This window comes from Salvia splendens, chromosome 21 (genome assembly GCF_004379255.2).
Source record: "Salvia splendens isolate huo1 chromosome 21, SspV2, whole genome shotgun sequence".
Classification (NCBI taxonomy): Eukaryota; Viridiplantae; Streptophyta; class Magnoliopsida; order Lamiales; family Lamiaceae; genus Salvia; species Salvia splendens.
Window position 1 is genome coordinate 591,743 of NC_056052.1, and position 15,610 is coordinate 607,352.

The following is a 15,610-nucleotide window of genomic DNA, read 5'->3' on the forward strand; positions in this document are numbered from 1 at the left end:
TCCGGTGTGTGAGGTTAATCACTTGTGGAACCGACTGTGCTCCCTTGAATCTTGGTCCTGGAGAATAGATCTGCCCTATTGGCGGGTGGCTGAGCCACATCTTCGATCTATTTGTTTCCTTGTTGTTTCTGCACTATTTTTTAGTATTACTTTACCAGATCCGAGAGGATCCTTCTTGTTATACTAACTAGGGCTTTGAGTGTGCAGGTTCTCGGTGGGTTCGAGGCTTATCCGGTCAAGAATAGCGTGGTCCTAGATTGTTAGCTATATTCTTTGTAATAGCTAGAATTTATCTGTATTAATCAGCCGCGTGAGTGATAGTTTGGCTGAGCTATAAGAAAAAAAAATTCAGTAATTAGTGAATCTATGGCATAGCAGAGTAAACCGAGGCTGAACTTTCTTCAAAGCATTTCTGTAGTACTAAATGCATCTTTTGAGTTTTGATTGAGGGGAGAAAGCCACAGTGATGGCTTATGCTGCCGTGAATTCTCTTCTCAAAATTCTTGATGAGCTCCAAGATCCGGATCAACTTCAAGTCATTCAATATCCTACGGAACATGTCGAACACCTCCGACAGACGCTCCACTTCTTTCAAGAATTTCTAGAAGTGAATTTCTCTAGCGGCGGAGATTTGGAAGTCAAAATCAGAGAGGCGCTTTACAAAGCCGAAGACATTTTCGATTCCAACATATCGAAATACGTCCTTAATTCGAAGAAAGCATACTGGAAAGAAGAAAACTACATGTCCAGCTTCAGCCTGGCCTTGGAGGGAGTAATCACTGAAGTTGATTCCCTCACTAAAACGGTGATTGCATCTACCATGAAGCCCTCCGAGTTGCCCGATTCATCAGCACCAGACGTCAGCGAGAGGAGCTTGACCGTGGGGCGTGAGGCTGTCCTAATCGATCTAACCGATCGGCTCGTGGCGGGATCTGACGCGCTCGGAACAGTTCCAATTTTGGGGATTTCTGGAATCGGTAAGACACATCTTGCTCGAGTTATTTATGATGATCCAAACATTGTGTGTAGATTTAGATTGCGTGGCTGGGTTAAGGTATCTCAGGAGTACAGTAAAAAGGAAATATTGCTCGGTGCCCTACGCTCTATGGCAGAGATTGCTAGTCAGGAGAGTTCGGAAGATGAACTGGCTAGGCGTCTCTCGAGAATATTTAGGTCGGGGAATTATCTCATTGTGTTGGATGATGTCTGTAACCCTAAGGACTGGAGTAACCTCAAGGAATTGTTCCCGGATTACCATAATGGAAGTCGAGTCATGTTAACCACAAGGCGAAAGGAAGTGGCTGAATCTGCTAGCAATGGAGGGCTTTGTGTGGAAATTTTCCCCCTCGACAATGAAGAATCATGGAGTCTGTTTCAAAGTGTGGTCTTTCGCAACAAGTCCTGCCCAAAGGAACTCGAAGGAACTGCAAGGCGCGTTTGCGCTAATTGCAAAGGACTCCCTTCAGCAATAATCACTGTTGGAGGAGTGCTTATGGAGGCAGGCTCGGATGATTGGGAGTTTGCAGCTTCTTCTCTCAGCGGCTGTGGCGACATTGATGAGCTCGTAGATGCAGTCATGTTACTGAACTACATGACCTTGCCACAATACATGAAATCGTGCATTCTCTACATGGGGATTTTCCCAAATAATCATGAGATACATGTCCCAAAGCTCTTTGAATTGTGGATTGATGAAGAATTTATTGAGAAGTCGGGCCAGTCTCAAAGCTTAGAGAAAATGGCGGAGAAGTGCTTGTTGCAGCTTGTGGAAAGAGGTTTCGTTTTGGTTTCTGAGCAGAATTCCGTTGGAAAGATCATTACTTGCAGAATTGATGGATTTTATGATGAGTTTTTGAAGAAGAAGGCTGATGAGGAGAAGTTCTTCCACTTTTTACCGACTTCGTTGATATCACAGCTCAGTCCCAGGAAGTTGACTGTTGGGCGTGACGATGTGATTAGACATCTAACTAATCGGCTCATGGCAAGATCTGATGCTCTCGCTCTTGAAGCAGTTCCAATATTCGGGATTTGCGGTGTTGGGAAGACACATCTTGCTCGAATTGTTTATGATGATCCAGATATCGTCCAGAGATTCAGATGGCGTGCATGGGTTAAGGTACCTTTGGAGTACAGTAAAAAGGAGATATTGCTCGGTCTTCTGCACTCCATGGGAAAGCTGGCAAGTGGAAAGGGTCAGGAGAGTACGGAAGATGAGTTGGCAAAGCGTCTCTTGACAATCTTGAAGTCAGATAGTTATCTCATTTGGTTGGATGACGTGTGTAATCCTGAGGCCTGGGATAATCTAAACGTACTATTCCCGGACTGCAATAATGGAAGTCGAGTCTTGATAACGACAAGGGGAAGGGAAGTAGCTGTATCTGCTGGGCGGCCTATTCCGGAAATCTGCCTCCTCAGTGAGAAAGAATCGTTGAGTCTGCTTCATCAACAGGTCTTTCACTACAAGCCTTGCCCGAAGGAACTGAGAGAAACTGCAAGGAGTGTTTCTGGAAAGTGCAGAGGACTCCCTTTAGCCATAGTCACGGTTGGAGAAGTACTTGTGGAGGCAGGCCAAGAAGATTGGGAGATTGCAGAGTCTTCACTCAGTAACTGTGATAAACCAAATGATCTCATAGATGCAGTGATGTTATTGAGTTACAAGAGCTTGCCAGAATACGCCAAAGCGTGCCTACTCTACATGGGGATTTTCTCAAATAATCATGAGATAGTGGTGTCAAAGCTCTTTAAATTGTGGATCGCTGAAGGATTTATTGAGAAGGATGACCGGTTTGAAAGCTTAGATGGAATGGCAGAGAAGTGCTTGTGGCAACTTGTTAAAAGGCGTATCATTTTAGTTTCTGAGCGAAGTCCCATTGGCAAGATCAGAACGTGCAGAGTTGATGGAGTTTATGGTGAGTTTCTGAAGAAGAAGGCCAACAAGGAGGAGTTCTTCCACATCATAAGTGAGTACACAAGCCATTTTCCTCGTGAAACTTTGAACCAGGGGCGATTCTGCATTATCAAAAACATCCATTTCTCAAACAAAGATGAGTTGCAGTCTGAGAAAGTTCGCTCTCTACTCTTTGGTGGTGTACAAGAACAATATTCATTGTGGTTGCACTTACATTTCAAATTTCTCAAGGTGTTAGATGCTCTTAAAATTCGGTTTTACAGTTTCCCAGATGAAATACCTGAATTAGTACATTTGAGGTACCTTGCTCTCACCTATGATGGTGAGATCCCAGAAAAAATCTGCAGGCTTCGGAACCTGCAATTCTTGATTGTTCTTCAATATGTCTGCAGCAAAATCTCTAATGCTGTGTCTCGTCTGCCAGAAAAAATTTGGGATTTGAACCAGTTGAGGCATCTTCAGTTGATGGGAAGAGACTTGCCAGATCCTTCAACATCAACTCCATGCCTAGAAAACCTTGTAACACTTTTAGGTGTGAGCTCTCACAGCTGCACCCCAGAAATTCTCCAAAGAGTTCCCAACTTGAAGAAATTCGGAGTTTTGATTGAATCACCAGCACTAGATGCTGCTGAAGACTTCAGCTCTCTCTGTCATCTCGTTACTCTTCAACACCTTGTATCATTCAAATTTTTAGTTATGCATCCTGATTTTGAATCTCAAGTTGTACATGTGAATCCCTCTTTCCCTACCACTCTTACAAAGTTATCTTTGAGTGGATGTGGACTTTCATGGGAGAATATGAAGGTTATTGCCACACTGCCGATGCTTGAATCGCTAAAACTGCGATGGCATTCCTTCCAAGGTTCTGAGTGGAAGCAGGACCGAGATGGGGATGGGCAGAAGTACTTCCCACAGCTAAAATACTTGCTCCTGGAAGACTTGGATATGGAACGGTGGAGAACGAACAGAGGTCACTTCTCTATGCTGACGAATCTGGTTGTTAGGCACTGCTACAAATTGCAAGAGATCCCTATTGAGATTTGCTATATCACAACATTGAAAAAGATAGAACTGGTTGATTGCAGCTCATCCGCTGTGGAATCCGTTCAAAGGATAAAGGACAAGCAGCCGACTAAAGGGAGTATTCAAGTCAACACACATTCTTCGCGTGATGATTAGAAGTTTGACGGTGGTCTTGAGTTCATGAATGGGATTAAGGTAAACTGATGAGCTTCACTAGCTTGTCATACATGAATGAAAGATTATAAGTTGCTCTTGTGCTTGTGACTTATCATTTTCTTCAATTTTCTACTTTGCTAATACTTCTTAGCATGAACTCGTCAAACCTCTTATTACATTGCGCAGAACTTTGTTTTAAGCCATGCAAAGACTTTTATAACAAACGCACCTTTCCTTCTGACCCAAAAACTTCAAATTCCTCAGGCTAACATCTAAAAGATTTCTTCGTATTCTCCATTGATAAATGCAGTCTTCACGTTTAAGTGCTGTAGCTCTAAATCAAATTGTTTACTAAACCAAGTAACAATTCGATGGAATAATCACTACAAGAAAATTGTAATACACACCACTTCAAAGACATCAATATTTGTTGAAAACTGATGTCGTAGCTAAAGCTTATGCCTTTCAGCGAAAATGTGCACTGAAAGGCATCAGTTTTGTCATACCGATGCTTTATATGGTTTCGTAGCTATGCTACTACGTGAATCCTATTATGTGTAGTAACTTTGCTCAAGTGCATATTACCATTTGTCTTATTGGAATATAGACCATCTTTTCAGTATTATCTGTTTGTCTTCAAAAATTATTCACAGTCTCTGGTTTATGATGCATTTACATAGATTGCCAATTTATAAGTTACTTAGCTGGAGACCTTCATCATTTTAGTTTGAAAAGCTACTTCAGTGATTTTGATTAATTTTATGAACAGTTTTACTGGTTCTGTTGGGTGACTTTGTAGTTTGATTATGAAAATATCTGTTCTTCAAGAAGGAACATTTCACTCTTGTTTTTAGTGTTGGTTCTAACATGCCTTGCCTATGTTTGAATATATTCAGCTGACATCACATCAACCCAGTTAAGATATTTATGTTAAATTTCTGTTTATAGTGATCTGATCTGTGTTTTAAATTGTTTTTTGTTTTGTAGAGTCTCAAATATATGTCGCAAGATCTTTTGCTAATGTACAAAAAAGTTTTGAAGTAGAGTTATTTAACTCCTTAGTATGTTGGCTGGAATAGTTTTAAGTTCTTGCTAACTTCAAAATTATTTCTATGCTTATTTCCTCCTTTTCGTATTTGTATGAAGTTGAGCGTTGAACCATTCATCAACATCGTGAGAAATTAACCATGCTATGCTGAACCATTCAAAATTGTTTCTATGCTTATTTCCTCCTTGTCTAGAGTGCTATATGTATATTATATAGTATAAATATATCTTTCACTTAATGCATGTTTTGCTGAAGTTCTTGTATCTATATCTGCTGGAGTAGGCTGATCGTATAGCTGAACTTTGTTACCAAATTTACATGAAAGAAGCTACTCACGAGTCATGAAGGCATGCTATTGGACTCCGAGCTGGCTCTTTTAGTTTGGTTGGTGCAACTATATCTGCAAAAGATTATGCTTGATCATGATTCTTGTGCAAAACCTATTCTTGAAAAGTTAGCATGTTATGAGTTGAAATTATGTCTATGATGTCTTTCAGCGCACCATAAATAACTAATATCCCATTTCTTCAACATGTCTCTTTATTTCCTTCCAACAAAATTGTCTTTACGTTGTTATTGATGACACGAGTATCTCCCATTTTATGCAATATATACATAGATATAACCTGCCTCATAATTTAGTTTATGGCAATTTAGTCTAGCTCTGTAAGTTTGAGTTTTGCTTTGTCAAATTTATTTACTTTTTTGTATCTTTCCTTTACACTTGTCTAATGATAGTGGATTTGTATGAGTTAGAAGTGAAGGAAGCTATTGGATTGAGTTTTCACAGGCATGACCGATGCTAGTTTGGACAGAGATGAAGACTCAGCTGCTGCATGCGCTGACTTTCGGCGCCGACAGCATATATCTAAAGACTTAAGATATCATGACTGACCTTAATATAATGTACTACTCCCTCCGTGCCTAAGCGATACACTTCGTTTTTGCATGTGTTTTGAGAAAATGGTAATAATTAGTTATTGTGAAGAGAAAGTAAAGTAAGAAAGAAAAATTGTAGAAGAGAGTTTTATCTACATTATCTTTTTTCTTATTTTACATTCTCTTTACTTTAACTATTTATTACTATTATTTTTTCAAAACATGTGCAAAATTGAAACGTCTAGCTGGCTGGGACAGAGGGAGTAAGATTTTTCTAGTTACACACAATCCAAAAACTGTTAAGATAACGAATAGCTCCAATGGTTCTCCACAACACATCCCATTATGAGTTTTTGAATAAAATATACCCTTTCTGTCCACTTAGGAGTTTCATTTTTTGACGGCACGAGTTTTAAGAAAAATGGGTGGAAAAAAAGTTAGTGGAATATATGTCTTACTTATATATATTAGTTTTAAATGAAATGTGAGTGGAATGTGTTAGTGGAAGGTGGGACTATATTACCAGTTAATGGGAAAGTGAATTGGAGACTCGATTTTTAGATTTAATAAGTGTCCAAGTAAAATGGGGCCAAATTAAAACAGAATGATACTTGGATAATTGTAACTAGAAATTAAAAATGAGTGAACTACATAAAAAGTATCTGACGTTTTCATTTGTGACACTGTAGGCCCATAACAAAAAAATATATCGCCACAAAACTCTGACCTTAAACATAATCACATATCATGTTTTTTTGGACTAAAAGACCCTTCAACCCTAAAAGGGTATTATGGTCATATCAAATGGAATTCTGCAGTGGCGGCTTGCATGCTGCAGTAGCGGCCTGCAACCTGTCGAGATTTGATGTGCGTGCGTCAGCCGTCAGGTTTGATGTCTGTGCGTCAGCAGCGGTTTGTATGCAGTCACACCACATATACATGTCACATATACAATACTCCATTTGTTATTTATCAAATAAATTTAAAAAATTTCACAACACTTATTTTTGGTCTTCACTCTCCCACCCTGGAAATATTCCCCTTTAATCTAAAATATTAATTTTTTTAAAATCTCATGTCAAAAAAATATAAAAGTTATAAAACTTTATGCATATTTTTATTTAACATGTTATATGTCTTTCAATATTGGCGTGCCGGAAAAATACTAATAAAACTTTTATGTGAATTTTATATGAGTTGCTTAATTATCCATAAAATAATGAGGTGAGCTTGTTTGAGAACAAGAGGCGACGCTGTTGGCCATTTGCGACGCTGTTGGTCTCTTCGCTTTCCGACAAACTAACCAAATTCTCTCAGAATAAACAGCCGTCGAGCCACATTCATGAACAAACTCAAGTGTCTATCAACATCCTAACCCGATCCAATGGACTGCCGGAGGCGGCTGAACTGTTTAATATTCCTGCAGCCGCTGAGAGGGGTTTGAGGCGAAATTCGATAGCTATTTGGAGTTGAAGGGGAAGCGCGTGACTTGGATTGATCGTTATGGATGGGGGAAGGCGGTCAAGTATGGATTTTGATGGTTCGGTGACTCTTTGTACGGGGAGAAATGGAGGGATTGAGGAGATGGGATTGTCTATGGCCACCTCTAAAATGGATGCTTTGATACTAACTTATTGTAATTTCATTAATTCATCCATTACCACTTTTCTTGAGCTTCCATAACTTTTGGTTGGTTTTGTATGTGGAGCACGAAACATCAACTTTGATTTGACAAAAGTGCAGAGCTAATGTCTGCAAAAGTGAAGCTATGTGCAGAGTAGGTCTGCAAGAAAGGGTAATATGACTGAAATTGGATATTTTGATCCGAAAATTGGCTACAAATACAAGACATGTGTTTATATTTAAGGTCAGAGTCGAGTCGTGTGGCGATATTTATTTTATTAGTGGCCTGCAGTGTTACAGATAGAAACGTCGGAGACTTTTTTTTTTACGTAGTTCGCTCCTTAAAAATAGACCTTATAATAAAATTAGTGAGAAAGTTAAAAAAAAGTAATCCACTTCCACTAGATAAAGCGGCAATGTGAGAGAGCACCACTACTTTTTTGTAGGGGGAGTCAACGCAGTACCAAGTAGGATATCACACAAGCATCGATGGCGGAGGCTGCAGTTACCTTCCTCCTGGAAAGCGTGGCCCAGCTGGTGAAGCACCGGTACAATCTCATCCGCGGTGCTGAAGATGAGCTGAAGCTGTTGAAGAATGATCTGGAGTCGCTCAAGGCCTTCCTCCGCGACGCCGCCAGGATGCCAAACAAGCCGGAAGGATTCCTAAATATAGAGAGCCAGATCCGAGATGTCGTTTATGACGCCGAAGACACCATCGACTCTTGTATGGTCCACGCTGCAGCAGCAGCAGCAAGCAACGCCAAGAAACCTCTTCTAGGAAGATTCAGCCGCCATGTCAGTTCAAAGCGTGCCAGCCTAGCCGAAGATGTCAAGTCTCTTCGACAGAAAAGGGTTATTCCGATGGTAGCCACGGCCCGGACGTTCGCGGACACCGCAATGATCAAGAGCCTTGGAGCAACTAAGGAGGAATCTCCTCCCACACTCACAAAGGTAAAGCTATACCCAATAAATTGAATTATAGTTTCTGGGATAGGGGTTATATGGGCATTCTTTTAGCATGGATGAGATGATGTGATGCATATATAGGCTGAAGTTTAGGGATTCAAATGATAGGATACAAGAGAAGTGTTGATGTTTATAATTACATGTATTCTCCATTGTTTTCGACATTGCTGGGGTTTCTATGTTTGTATAGTAGTATGAATTCAGTTGTAGTACTATATATAGGCTGAATTTAGTTGGACATTGCTGGGGGGGTTTTATGTTTGCGTTGTAGTATGAATTTAGGTGTTCTAATATTGGCATCTTTTACTTCGAGACAGATCCCGGTAATAAGGGAAGCGAACGTTGTAGGTTTTGATGATAAGGAAGCAATGATCATCAGCTATCTGCTAGAACCAAAGAAGGAACTGGATGTTATCTCCATCACTGGTATGCCTGGGTTAGGGAAGACAACATTGGCATGGAAGGTATTCAAGAATGAAAACATCATCAAACGTGAATTCCCCAATCGTATTTGGATATACGTTACTCAAACACCAAATATCAGGGACGTGTTTCTCAACATTCTTAAGGAATTCACCAGCGAAGACATGTCCCATCTAAGAGATCCTGCATTGATTGAGGCAGTTCAAGATTTTCTCAAAGAGAGAAAATTCTTATTAGTCTTGGATGATGTCTGGACTACGGAGGTTTGGGATGATATTAGTGTAGTCTTGTCAAAGAGAAATAACATGAGTAAAGTCCTCATCACCAGCCGTGAGAAGAGTGTTGGAGTGAAAGCTAGTCAACCAAGGGAACCATACAAGCTGCCCTTCCTAAGTGAAGCTCAAAGTTGGGAACTTCTTCAGTATGAAGTATATGGGGAGCTTGACGAGTGGCCCGATGAACTAAAAATTGTTGGGGAATGTATAGCCGATAGATGTGATGGATTGCCACTTTCAATAGTGGTGATAGGAGGAATTCTTAGGGATCAACGTACAAAAGATAAGGAAATAAGTGTGATTAAAGAAGCATGGAAAAATGTGGCCAAAGATGTGAGTTCATTCTTGAAAAGAGACCTCAAGAAGGTATCAGATATTGTCGAATTAAGTTACAATAGATTGCCTGATGAATTGAGAAATTGCTTCTTATATTTGGCTGTGTTCCCCGAAGATTACGAGATCTCTGCCTGGACATTGACCCGCTTATGGATTGCAGAAGGATTCATACAAGGAAAAGATTTGGAGAAAACTGCCGAGGAGAATCTGAAAGATCTTATCAGCAGGAATTTAGTGATGGTCAGTCAAAGAAATCCCAGTGGTGAGGTTAAGACATGTCGTGTTCATGATGTGATACGCGCATTCTGCAGTTTAAAAGCTTCTCTCAAGCAACAGAACTTGTTTCAAGAGATGACATTTTCGAATGGAGCTTTTGAACCTTCCATATCTGAAATAGATCGATACCGCCGTCTTTGTATCCACTCCGATCTTGATCACTTCATCAATCAAGTTGAGAAAGCTGAAAAAAGGAAGGTCGCTCGCATTCGTTCTCTCTTATGTTTATATAAAGCACCTGCCAAATTGCCTTTAGAATATGCACCAAATATGGTTCAAGCGTTTGAGTTGCTCAGAGTTATGGAATCAAAGTCAATCAAATTGGACCAAATTCCTGTGGATGTTCACAGACTATACCTTTTGAGGTACATTACACTGTCTGTTGATACTCTACATACACTTTCTGAAGGCTTCTCCAATCTATGGAACCTTCAAACGCTTGTTGTCTACACAAAGTCAGATTTCCTTCAAATGAAAGCAAATATATGGAAGATGGTACAACTGAGGCATTTCAAGACAAAAGCTGTCATTAAACTCACCACACTAAGTCACAAAGAGGATGGAGAAGGCTGTAAAGATCTTCAAACTCTGGGCAGAATATCACCAGAAAATTGCACCAAAGATGTCTTCAGCAAGGCCCCTCACCTAAAGATGTTGAGCATTCAAGGAGACTTAGCTAGTGTTTTTAATAACAATTCCTTGGAAATGCTTAATCAACTCGAAAAGTTGAAATTGGTGAATACATCTCAAGATTCAGAAACCAAGGGGTCAATGCTCTTTCCCGAGTTAAGAGGTTGGTTCCCTCCAAAACTCAAGATGCTGACTATCACCGCTACATACTTGGATTGGGAGAAAATGTCTACATTGATGAAGATAGAAACTCTTGAGGTCCTCAAATTGAAAAAAAATGCATTCACTGGAATATCCTGGAAGGCTGATGGTAGAGGCTTTCGTGATCTCCATTTCTTGCTTATTGAAGAAATAGATTTATTCTACTGGGAGGCCTCAAAGGACAGCTTTCCCAGTCTTAGGTGTCTGGTGCTTAAAAAGTGCATGGAACTTAAAGAAATTCCAAAGGGTGTGGTAGAAAAACTTGAGAAATTGGACATACAGCATCTCAGAAAATCTGCAGTTGAGTCTGCCCGGAAAATAGAGGAAGAGAAAAAAACAAATCAAGGGCAACAGAGAGCTGCTGCCAGATTCAAGCTCACTATTGGTAGTGGATGTGAGTGATACTGTATTAGGTAACGTTTAATTGCTTGAACTCTCTACAGCTATTTGAAATGCAATCTTTTATGACTGTATCATTTTATTAGGTAACATTTAATTGCTTGAGAACTCTCTACAGCTATTTGAAATGCAATCTTTTCTGACTGTGTCATTTTATTAGTGGCTTCATGTTTAGCGCAGGGAACAATGGATTGAATAAGGCAGTTGATGATGTTTGATAACATCGGAGTGAAGAAGACAGCTGATGATGTTTGGAGTGAAGAAGGCAGTTGATGATGTTTGATAACATCGGAGCGAAGAAGACAGTTGATGAAGTTTGATTCACTCTTGTTTGTGTGAAAAAATTTGTACCCTTTCGTTTCTTTTATTTTCAGCATGTTTGCATTGTGAATGGCACTATTGTTTGCTTTTATTGCCGAATTCAGTATTGAGTTGGATTATATTTGTTACACATTGACTGAACAAGATATTGTTCAATGGTTGTTAAGGATTCATTTCTTTAGTCATTTGACTTACCACTAAAGCAGCTTATATTAAGCTTATTGTGTTTGGATGTTGATGATTACCAAGGCCAAAACTGGCCCTAAAGATATGCTAATCTTATGTATTTGATCATATAACATTTTAGTTCTAGATAGATAATCATTTGATAATTAATTATGACTAATTCCGCTCAACTGAATTAAAAAACAATAGTCATTTAGAGAAATTATATACCTCATTTATTAAATTCTGACTGGAAACTTCAAATTCAACCGAACTCAATGGGATACAAACTTCAAATTCAACCAAACTCAATAGGATACACACTTCAAATTCAACCGAACTCAATGGGATACAAACTTCAAATTCAACCAAACTCAATAGGATACACACTTCAAATTCAACCGAACTCAATGGGATACAAACTTCAAATTCAACCAAGCTCAATAGGATACACACTTCAAATTCAACCAACATCACCAACTACACATTCAGTTCCACACTCAAATTCAACCAACACCACGAAAAAGCGCAGGTTAAGAAAGCTGCATACCATCTGGGGAAGATTCTTCTCCCCATGAAGAATAGATGCGAAGTTGCCACTCTTTTCCAGCGTCACTCAATTCGTCTCTCATTTCCTCAGCACAATGAACAACATCATAATTGCAGCCGACCAATTCGACATGTTTGAGAGTTCCTATTCTTATAAGTTCTTGATCAATTTCCTGCAATTCATAGCAATTTTTGATAATTATGCTTTCGAGGCTTTCACAGCAGAAACGACCAAGCTTCAAGTACTCCAAGTCCAAGCATTCAATCAGCAACAGCTTGAGCATGGGAAATTGTTCCTTCACAGGAGTCCACTCAGGCCCTTGGAAGGCAAACTGTCGTAGTTTCAACACTTGAAGACATGGGAATTTTCCAATATCCGCCATGCATTCCCATGCTAGTCCACAACCACTTAGACTCAACTTCTTCAACTTCATTGGGGAAACAAGACTCTTCTGCAGCTTGATCTCTTTACCAGGGATAGGCTTGAGCACTGTGAGCTTGAAAGCTTCGAGTTCCGGAAGAAGATCTGGATCAAAGTTTATAGGGCCTGGTGCTTCAATCCAAATTCCCAACTTTTTCAAGTTAGGCATGTTTTTGAAGAACCCTTCTGTACAACAAGCAACATTGATACTCGAAAGAGATTGAAGGTTTTCTAGCAAAGGAGTGTTCCCTACTTGAATTCCTGATAAATCAGGGAAGTCACATTCTGTCAACAGGATATGTCTCAGTTGTTTCATGTACCAGATTTCAACTGGCAGGACCGGTTTTCCCATGATCACAACCTTGGGATGTCGGCGAACAATCAAAACCAGAATATTTTTGAGTTGAGACAGTGATGCCGGAAGCTTCCCATTGTAGGTTAAAGAAAGATACCTCAAATGGATCAGCTTAACTAAACCTTTTGGGAACTTAGTCAAATGGACAGTAAGAGCATCTAACACCCTAAGCCAGTGATAAGAGAGGCAAAAAGGCAAGGGGTGATGATGATAATGGCCGGCATAAAGAAGAGTGCGTGCAGGCTTGACTGATTTGGCAGATTTGTAAACATCTTCCATACACATTAGAATGTTTTTATGAACAGATATACGTCTCTGAGTATCTTTACCTTTCAATGAGTCTGCAATTAGTCCACTGGATCGGTTTCTTTGACTGGGAAACTTCTTAACGGAAACAAAAAAACTCTCCTCTTCGGACTTGATCTCTGCTAGACTCCGAATGCTATCATGCATGCCACAAGTTTTAACTTTTCCATTTGAACTGAATTTTAGAGGGAAAATCAGATTTCTGTCAAGTAGATCAGTTAAACACTGCTCAGCATTGTCCTCTAAAGATAATAATAATTCAGTTTGCTCAAGAAATCCTTCGGCAACCCATAACTTTACAAGCTTAGATACAGTTACCTCACTGTCTTCAGGGAATGCGCCCATGTAAAGGAAACATCCTTTCAATCTGCAAGGCAAGTGCTCGTAGCTTCGAGACAAAATCGCCCGTAAGTAGTCCTCTCCACTTAAATCAATGGCAGCTCTTATATCCTCTTCAACAGTTTTCCAATACTCTGTATTCTTTATTTCCTGCGAGAGTTGGCCGCCCACTACCGTGATTGACAATGGAAGACCGCGACAATTGTTTGCAATGCTCTTTCCTATAATCATCAGATCAGGAGGGCAATGCGCGTCTCCAAACACCTTCTCGCGCAGCAACTCCCAACTTTCATTTTTATCTAGTTCTTTCATCTTATGACAATCAAAATTGGACTCAACCTTGACAGCAATATTATCAATCCTAGTGGTCACAACTACACGACTGCTCTTGTTGTTATCTGGCAAGTATTTCTTAATCCTATCCCACACAACAATATCCCACACATCATCCACGACAATGAGATACCTGTTGTTGAATAGGCTCTTGTGCAACTGCACGGCTAACTGCTCAGCATTCCAATGGTTCGTTTTCGTGGAGTCTGAACCATCCCTTTTGTGGACTGAAGCCAAGAGCTTTGAGAAGATTTCTCCAGCATTATACTCTTGACCAACAGTCACCCACGACCGAATGGCAAATCCATCCCCGACTTCTTTATCCTCGAAAATACACCGAGCGAGAGTGGTCTTCCCAATGCCAGGTAACCCCGTGATTGGGATTATTAGACGATCTGGAGTATCTTGGAGGATCACGTCCTTGAGCTTTTTGAAGTCTTTTTCCTGCCCCACAACCTTGCTAGCACGACTGTATTTTGAAGTCTCGGCATTTGCAGACGACTGCGCACTTGTTTGCTGCTTCTTCTCCATAGAATCTGCTATCTCCTTGGCGGTGGCGACAATTGGATCGAGCTTTCCTCTGATTTCCTTCAAGTTTTGAAGGAAAGCGGATTGGGCGGTCTGACTGGAGATGAAGGCTTTGATCAGATCGAGGACTTTGCTGATCTTAGATCGCAATTCATTCCCGTTTTCCTCGCTTCTAATAGACGATTGCAAGTAACGGATGTCCGCATGGAAAGACTCGATTTCTGACCTAGGGCAATCATCGCAAGGGAACAGATCATCACAAAGCAGGACTTGTTCGAGGATCTGCTTAATAGAGTCGCGTGCTGAAGAAATTTCCCCGGACAAAATTGTTTCGAGCTCTCCTGTGGTTTCCTTTAACTTTTGAAGGAAAGCAGATCGGTAGATCTGACTAGAAATGAACTCTTCAATCCGATCTTGGGCTGCGTAAACTACCTTCCTGGTGTCGGATTCCAATTCATGTACCTTTTTTCTGATTCTACTATTAATAGGATAGATTTTTCCAAGAGACGATTGCAAGGACTCGATTTTGTGATGGAAAGCCTTGACTTCTGACTTTAGACAGTCATCATATTCATAAAGATTATCAGAATGCAAGAATTGCTGAATAATCTGCTCAACCAAAACCACCGCAGCAAAAGCCATCACGAACTCTGGATTAGTTTACAAAAACTAGAATTATGAACGGATTCAGGTGGGGCAAACCGACCCCACTAGCGGTCAAGGAGTAACGGGAAATCCCATTAGTTTCGATTTTTTAGCCGTAGTCGACCCCACCGTGCGTTGGGGCAGAGAAGAGAACAGCACCGTGGCTGGTGGCTATATGTATAATGTATGACGATAAATCGAAAGAGAGAAAAGTGATTTGATTGTTTTTGAAAAAGTGGCGTTGCGGATATGACTATGAAAAGAAGAGATGCAAACAAGTGAGGAGGAGAAGAGAAGACGTGTTGGGAGGAGTTGGCCAATAATTTTTTTTTATGTATAAAACCAACTTATTTTCTCTCTTGACGTTGATGAGGACTAAATATAAAATAAAAAAAAGAAATGTTTTAACTATTTCAAATTTAGAGCTTAGAATAATGATTTTCTCCATACCATTGTTGCATTAAAAATTAAATTTATATTTATAAATAATACTCTTTCCGTCTCA

General features: G+C 40.0%; 3 protein-coding genes across 5 annotated transcripts; 2 read left to right on the forward strand and 1 right to left on the reverse strand.

Moving 5' to 3' along the window:
- The first annotated feature begins 364 nt into the window (after positions 1-364).
- On the forward strand, positions 365-5,772 carry LOC121784014 (putative late blight resistance protein homolog R1A-10). The gene is made up of 2 exons (XM_042182193.1): positions 365-4,126; positions 5,418-5,772. The coding sequence occupies exon 1, from the start codon at positions 467-469 to the stop codon at positions 4,085-4,087; it is 3,621 nt and encodes a 1,206-aa protein (XP_042038127.1). The 5' UTR covers positions 365-466; the 3' UTR covers positions 4,088-4,126; positions 5,418-5,772.
- A 2,255-nt stretch (positions 5,773-8,027) lies between these two features.
- Positions 8,028-11,649, forward strand: LOC121784975 (putative late blight resistance protein homolog R1A-10). Of its 3 annotated transcripts, none has more exons than XM_042183268.1 (3): positions 8,028-8,588; positions 8,921-11,157; positions 11,304-11,649. In XM_042183268.1, exons 1-2 carry the CDS (start codon positions 8,127-8,129, stop codon positions 11,144-11,146), a joined length of 2,688 nt encoding a protein of 895 aa, XP_042039202.1. In that variant the 5' UTR covers positions 8,028-8,126; the 3' UTR covers positions 11,147-11,157; positions 11,304-11,649. The 3 variants fall into 3 exon arrangements, with proteins under 3 accessions (XP_042039202.1, XP_042039204.1, XP_042039203.1); XM_042183270.1 differs by having other exon boundaries at positions 11,319-11,649; XM_042183269.1 differs by having other exon boundaries at positions 11,324-11,649.
- Positions 11,650-12,162: 513 nt separating this feature from the next.
- LOC121785231 (putative late blight resistance protein homolog R1B-14) lies at positions 12,163-15,102 on the reverse strand. The gene has a single exon (XM_042183615.1). The coding sequence runs from the start codon at positions 15,100-15,102 to the stop codon at positions 12,163-12,165; it is 2,940 nt and encodes a 979-aa protein (XP_042039549.1).
- Positions 15,103-15,610: the final 508 nt, after the last annotated feature.

Excerpts from the sequence above, each read along its gene's own strand:
- LOC121784014 (XM_042182193.1), top strand. The coding sequence starts at position 467 with ATGGCTTATGCTGCCGTGAATTCTCTTCTCAAAATTCTTGATGAGCTC.
- LOC121784975 (XM_042183268.1), top strand. The coding sequence starts at position 8,127 with ATGGCGGAGGCTGCAGTTACCTTCCTCCTGGAAAGCGTGGCCCAGCTG. Across the intron at positions 8,589-8,920 it reads CTCCTCCCACACTCACAAAG|ATCCCGGTAATAAGGGAAGC; the intron begins GTAAAGCTATAC and ends ACTTCGAGACAG.
- LOC121785231 (XM_042183615.1), bottom strand. The coding sequence starts at position 15,102 with ATGGCTTTTGCTGCGGTGGTTTTGGTTGAGCAGATTATTCAGCAATTC.